Raw genomic sequence first — 7,070 nt, 5'->3', positions numbered from 1 at the left:
GCTCCCCATGGGCCCCGATACCCTGGAAAAGCCAACCTCGAGGCGACTATTGTTTCCCAACAACAGATGGGCTGTCTTTGTTTCTATCACTTTTCATTTCTCTCTATAACACTCTCTGTTTCTCTCTATAACACTCTCTGTTTCTCTCTATAACACTCTCTGTTTCTCTCTATAACACTCTGTTTCGAATATATATACATCACTCTCTATATCGCTGTCTGTCTATCAGGAGAACAGTGGACCTACAACCATGTCAGTGGTTTGTGTTATGAATGGCCAACAGACAAAATGGAACACAAATGATGGTGCTTCTCACATGCTGTCTTGCTGCCAAATCTGCGGAAAGTAAATTCACGTTACCTCACAGAACTCTTCCCTAACTAATCCTTTTCAGGTTAGTCTTGTTGTCTGGCTTGTTTTTGACTGTTTAAGACGTTTTAAGAGTCACTGTTACAAGACAGCTCCTAATTTCATTGTTCTACAGAGGCCAAGTGTTGTTTTTGTGCCTCATTACATCCCATCAAAATATATATTTAATCAGGCATGGTCAAACACACACACATTCATGTATACACGCACTGTGTTTAAGGACAGGACAGCCAATGGAATATCTCTCAGTTTTCCTCTCTCACCGTCACACTCTCCATCTCTCTCACCTTTCTCTGTCCATCTCTCTCATTGTCATATTTCTTGACTGTGTGACAGTACTGTGAGGACCTTAAAGACATACCCCAGCCTCAGTCGGAGCTGGACCCTGACTTTTGTCTAACCAGTCCAGTGGTACTGAGAAGTAGGAACATCATTGTTGTTATTGTAGCTTCTAGAGAACCAAAAAGAGAGATTGACTATCTTCCCTCCGGACCATTTTGAATTCAGTTTTTCAGGCTTGCCTTGGATTAAAAGAGGACTGAAGTCACAGAAAATGGAGTATGAAGGACCTTCTAGCCTGTTCCGCTGTGTCAGAGGGCAGAGGGACCACAACTCATCCAGCACTTGCTGCACCTCTATTAATACAAAACTAACCCAGGCTGCCTTACCTAGCCCAGAGTGCCCTTCTACTTCCTCATCCTCTTTGTACTCTCCTCAACTAGGAAAGCAGTCCAATTTCAGGAGGGTCTCTACCACAGAAGAGCCAAGTGCCTGTCCATTCCCCGGACTGGCAGCTAATGTTCTCGAAATGAAAGTGAGGGAGGGGAGCAAGATCCGAAACCTCCTGGGATTTGTAATGGCTCGTATGCAGAGCGAGAGAGAGAGAGTTCCGAGAAAGAGACTGAGACAGGGAGTGGATGATGGAATGACTTGGACAAGACTAAGACAGGATGTGGATGATGGAATGACTCGGACGGCACTAAGACAAGATGTGGATGACAGAATGACTCGGGCAGCACTAAGATACGAAGTGGATGACGACATGACCCGGACAGGACTTAGACTCGAAGTGGATGGTGGCTTGACCCGGAAAGGACTGAGATGGGAAGAAGTCTTGGACAAGGTCTGGAGTCAGACATGGCTGAGACAAGGACAGGACATCTTGGACCCGGTCCGAGGTCAGACTGCTTCGGGGCTGAGTCTGGAAAACAGAGTCTTGGACGGTGGGAATCAGAATTGGACGGGACAGAGTGTGCGTCAAGTTGTCTTCACAGGGTCGGGCAGGGGGATCACCAAGACTATTAGTTGCGTTGAAATCCTGAAACGCAAGCTGGGCGGGCTGCACCAGTTGTCTATTCTCCAGTACAAGACCGTAAATGAAGTATGGGAGAGTCTGGAGACTGAGGCAAAACCCAACTCCAGGGTGACAGTGCAGAAGACAGTCCCTGCTATCAGTATCCTACTGTCTAAAGACCCGCTGGACCCACTTGAACCTGGGTATCAAGCCCCAGAAACCCCACCCAATCCTGGGTACCAACCTCCACAGTACCCGCACCCAGACCTCCAGTATGCCATTTCTGCCCGAGTGGGAAGCGACCCCATTACCCTCTATAGTCCAACTCATCAGACCAAAGAAGCACCGTCAGCACCACCGGAACAGATCCGCCTGGACGAGTGTTGGACACGGGGCGAAAGTGCTTTGAGGTTTTGGGAAGGCGGAAGCAGGACTTTGCCGTCCGCTACAGCGCGGGTACAAGCAGGGACCATCTGAGGAGAGAGACAGGGAGAGGTCTCCCCTGGCTGCAGGACAGTGGACATCTCATTGACCCTGTCCCCAGCAGTTCATCCTGCCCTGAAGCCAAGAGAATCTGCATGAAGGAACGCCCTCAATGGAAGTGAACATTGTGCAGTGTTTTGTGTCAGTTTCCTGGTTCCAAATGAACCTTGCTCCCGGACTAAACAGAAAGTAAATATGAGGAGATCGAAAACAAGAAAGACTTGTTATTGTTGATAGTAAAACAGTGACTAAGGGTAAAATAACTGCTTCTTTTGTGTTTAGTTTGGCTGCTATTCTCATACAAACAGCACTCTAGTGTTCAGCTCCATTTCTGGGCCACTTCAAATATCTCAATAAATTATCTTTCACACAGTCTATTCTTACTTTTTGACATCGGTTCCTGGAACCGTTTTTTAGTACAACTGCCCTCTCGGGATTAATATGTTCCTTGCAATTGTAGACCTATCAAACAATTCTTATGTTCAAAGTAAAAAATCCCATTCAGATGCCATACACAACTTGCGCATGCGCACATTGCGCAGAGCGTGGTTACTGGCTAGGTCTTGAGCTAAAGCTAAATCGGATCCCATCAATATTTGTTTCAGCAGTAGCTGGTTGTCCTCTCGTCATGTTCAGAGCAGCGGTCCGACTTTCAGTGTCTGGTGCCCGGAGTTTGACACGGGCACGGCCAGGGTGTACAGGTATCCTTTTGTTTCATTACCTTTTGTCCTTGTTTCAAAGTTAAGGAAACGGTGCATGCGGATGTTTGAGGGGGAATCAGACAGCAGGACTTATTGACTAGCTAGTTAACCTTAGCATGTAGTAGTGGCTAGCACACAATCAGTTGCCGATGCTTTACAAAATACAACTTTTCGATTAACAAAAAGTTCGAGACGTAGTTAAGATTGGGCTATTAGTCGGCTATCTACTGAAAACAAGTATTACGTTTGGATACGTTTTAAAATATTCCGGTGGATTTTTTTTATGTCCTTGCAATGCCCGCTGCTTGAGTGAGGCTTGGGCCTGTATCTAGCTATCCACCTTCCTGATACAGGGCTGTGCTACAACTAACCATGGCAGAAATGTACCGGTAGTTATTCTTAGCTACCTAGCTTGTGATCTTTCGTTAGCTAATCGTAAACCAAGTCTCTTCAGCTAACCTCAGATTGTACCTACATTATATTTTATGCGTGTCCATACAAACAAGTGTTGATGTTCAACTCGAAATACTGTACTACTAGGTTATAAATGAATCTTGTGGGTACTCTAGATTGTATCCCCAAGCTTGGTCGCGATGCTGCTTCAATCTCAGAGTCAGACCTATTGGTTTACGGGGCTCCACTAAGTAGTTGTCATTCTCAAGCCATATCAGATACCCAGGCCGAGCTGGCATAACTTGTATAACCTATGTATGTGCTTTTTTATAAACAAATAGTTAACGTTTTGGTTTTTTTATAAGAATACTGTGGTCTCAATAATCGCGGTTGCTATTCCCACTCACCAAAATGCCCCTTTGGACTGTGAAAAGCGGTGACATGTTGGGACTAGCTAGGTCATGCAAGTACGTTACTGTACACTGGCAAAGGTCCAATAACACCACCACCACCTTCCATTGTTCGATATACTTAGCAGTGGTAGCTAGATACCCTTCACGGTCAGCGTGTGGTGGTCACTTTTTTCAGATTACATGACACACTACATGGCGGCAAAGTAGACATTTTAATTTCTGACCTTCAGAATGAATAGACCCTCATATTAAGGGTCTAACAGACGTTTTAGTTCACCAAAGCCCAGAAAACAGCTGGGATTATTGGAAACAATCAATGACAGTGAGCCTGATTGTGTTCTGCAACTGTCATTCTGCAGCTCCCTTGGCCCAGCGCTGTTATTCACATGGTGGAAAGCAGGAGACGGACGAGGAGTTTGATGCCCGCTGGGTCACCTATTTCAACAAGCCAGACATCGATGCGTGGGAGCTGAGGAAAGGTGAGAGAGGGCCCCCTACTGGCTATTCCTGGGTATAAAGAGTATGGAGGGGTAACAGAAAACCCGATAGCTAGAATTTGAATTTAGTCCGGGGTTAGCATCTTAAAATTTTATAATATTTTCTTGTTTATTGTTTCACCCCCCCCCCCCCCCCCCTTTTAACAATGGAAACTGTTGTTAGCAGATGGAGTTGGTCCATGAGGTGTCTCTTATGCAGTTAGAAATCCCCCTGTCTCGATTGGCATAATAGCTCAATCCTGCAGTATGGTCATTCCTCTGGGAAAGAGGTTTCCCAGCCTTCTGCTTTTTGATAGTGCTGCATTGATGACTCAGCCCACCGAGGAAGGTGGCCTACAAACAGATCCACAGCCCTCAAATTGACATATTTGTTTTCCCCTGCCTTTTTGGTAATGTTTCCTCGGCGTGATTTACCTCCGCATGTGCAGCTAATCATTAGGGTTAGGGTCTCGCCCTAGCTGAATTAGTACCACAGGTTGTGAAACACGGGCAGAGATTTGCAAAATGTCTGAACAATATAATTGTATAGTCTCTCAAACCAATAAACTTGTAGACCTTGAAAGCAGACACTGTTTATTGTGAATCCCGGCTGGTGATATCTGGTAATTAACCTTCTCATTTAAGTAACTAACCTGAAGTTGTTTGTCCAGGGATGAATACCCTGATCGGCTATGACCTGGTTCCTGAGCCAAAGATCCTCGACGCGGCCCTCAGAGCCTGCCGCCGGTTAGATGACTTGGCTAGTGCCGTCCGTATCCTGGAGGCTGTCAAGGTGAGTTGAGGATAGTCCGCTGAACATGAAAATAATCTTCCAAGAGCATGACGTATACGTGGTTAAATGGCAGTTCCAGCATAAGGCCCGTCTCTGGAAAGTCCTATTTGAACGTATCTCTATTCCACATACTTGTTCTAATTCCTCTGGACTTAAATATAACACATACCGTAAATGTCAACTAACAATTGTGAAAATGCATAATTCCACTATTAATGTAATGCAAAAGCTGCAGCACCTATAATATTTTGCCACATTGTCAAACCTGTCATTTTTCTCACAATTGTTGGTTTTTGTGTTTATTTCCTGTTTCCCTAGGACAAATCTGGCCCCCATAAAGACATCTACCCGTATCTTATTCAGGAGCTGCGACCAACACTAGATGAGCTGGGCATCTCCACACCTGAGGAGCTTGGCATTGACAAATTATAATTGGGTAAATATCAGATTAACAGGAATGTTACGGGCACAGATCATTAGGGGGCACAATAGTGCATTCATTAAATATCAGAGAATGTATTAACACATTCCAAAGTTTAACATTTTGCTCAGATGGGAAATTTGGAAATGTTCCAGAATGCATTTCTAAGTGTGTTAATGTAGTCAATGGTTTAAATCTTGCAATATGTTGTAGAATTATTTGTAATTGCATGCAAAGAACATTTCTCCAAAGCAATGGAACTATGTTGGCTCATCTCACATGTTGTATCAGGACAGATCTATGGTGGCATTTGTTTTCATAGTGTTAACGAAAGACCACTAACAGAAATTCCTCTTTGTTTTTCTCTCCCTAGTTTTCCTAGGACTGCTGTTGATGTCTCTGGGGTCCTGTGGGAATCATGTACCTAGTCTTTGCCTCGTATAATGTGATATTTAATTTTGGGCCTTTATTATGTTTTTTTTGCTTGTAAAATATTGATGAATGTAATAAAGGGAAAAAAATGTATGTTTCTTGAAATTCACAAATGTGATTATTGGTTTTCATGGAGCACTTCAAATTGGTGTTGTATTACAGATTGATCTACAGATTACCCTCCATGATGAATAACTATTTTGTGGATCCATTACTTAAAATTACCCAAAATGCATCACTGTGCTGCAATATGTAATGGCCAAGTATGACAAGAGTAAAGCCACCATGTGTCATGGGTAAACTGATGCTGACATTTAAATTTCACTCATTTAGTGGACGCTCAACAGTGAGTGGGTAGGTTTTCATTGTTTTTCCAAGGGCAAGCAGATAGTTTTAGTTAATCAGCTGGCTCCAATGTTCAAGCTTTTTTTTTGTCTAACAAGCACTTGATCTCAGTTATTTTATAGCACTTTCATCAGGGAATATGTTGGCCTAATGCATTCCGCTACATAGCACCTTGTTGTACAGGCTTGGTGTTATAGCTAACTTTGGCCCAGAGGGGGCAGGCTCGAGTCATTCATTTGTACAGTAGGCTATTGTACATCATGTTAATAAACCAAAGCTTGAGAATACATATTTACTGATGTGTAGACATAATACCCAATTATAAAAATAATTTTGAATGAACATCTTGAACTTGGTATCATAGCAGACATGTGGAATGCTAAGAGAGAAACTTAGAAAATACATTGATCACCCATGGATATACATACATTCTGACTCAAATGTATTCTCACACTTTCTATTGATTCAACAATTCTGTATTTTGTAAAACATTTTGAAAGCAGGGGGAAAAAAATGTTCAGGGGTGCTTGGATATGTGTCCAAACTGACTGAGAAAAAAGTAACAAAACTCAAATGATCCAATATTGCATTAAATGTAGTACTTCCTGAGAGAAAACCAATAGCACCCTTCCAGAGACTTACAAAATGATTAGGCTGAATGTTAGTGATCATTGGCTGGGTGATTTGTCTCAACTGTGTATGTTTTGTTAAAGTTGATTACAGTTATTTTTAAGCATTTTTATGATGAACGAGAGTAGGCTCATTGAAAAGAGTGAATTCCCATCACTATGCATTTTATGCATAGATCATGCACATAAAATGAAGACATTTCACATTCAGCCCAAAATGGAAGGTTTTTAAAAATAGTTTAACAAAGGTCCCAAAAAGCATCTTTAAGTGTTTTAATGCAGTGTGATTTTTTTTTTATCATGTCTTTATCAAGAGTGACA

At 42.8% G+C, this 7,070-nt stretch overlaps 1 protein-coding gene across 2 annotated transcripts; it reads left to right on the top strand.

The window, feature by feature from the left end:
- The first annotated feature begins 203 nt into the window (after positions 1–203).
- LOC105018312 (cytochrome c oxidase subunit 5A, mitochondrial) lies at positions 204–5,880 on the top strand. Of its 2 annotated transcripts, XM_010883625.4 has the most exons (5): positions 2,696–2,847; positions 4,013–4,132; positions 4,801–4,922; positions 5,241–5,358; positions 5,717–5,880. In XM_010883625.4, exons 1-4 carry the CDS (start codon positions 2,775–2,777, stop codon positions 5,352–5,354), a joined length of 429 nt encoding a protein of 142 aa, XP_010881927.1. In that variant the 5' UTR covers positions 2,696–2,774; the 3' UTR covers positions 5,355–5,358; positions 5,717–5,880. The 2 variants fall into 2 exon arrangements, 1 of the variants encoding a protein (XP_010881927.1); XR_004574833.1 differs by lacking the exons at positions 4,801–4,922; positions 5,241–5,358; positions 5,717–5,880 and having other exon boundaries at positions 204–2,847; positions 4,013–4,124.
- Positions 5,881–7,070: the final 1,190 nt, after the last annotated feature.

The sequence above is a fragment of the Esox lucius genome, chromosome 19 (assembly GCF_011004845.1).
Source record: "Esox lucius isolate fEsoLuc1 chromosome 19, fEsoLuc1.pri, whole genome shotgun sequence".
Taxonomy (NCBI): domain Eukaryota; kingdom Metazoa; phylum Chordata; class Actinopteri; order Esociformes; family Esocidae; genus Esox; species Esox lucius.
The sequence above is the reverse complement of the archived record's forward strand: the minus strand, read 5'-3'. Positions and strand labels throughout refer to the sequence as shown.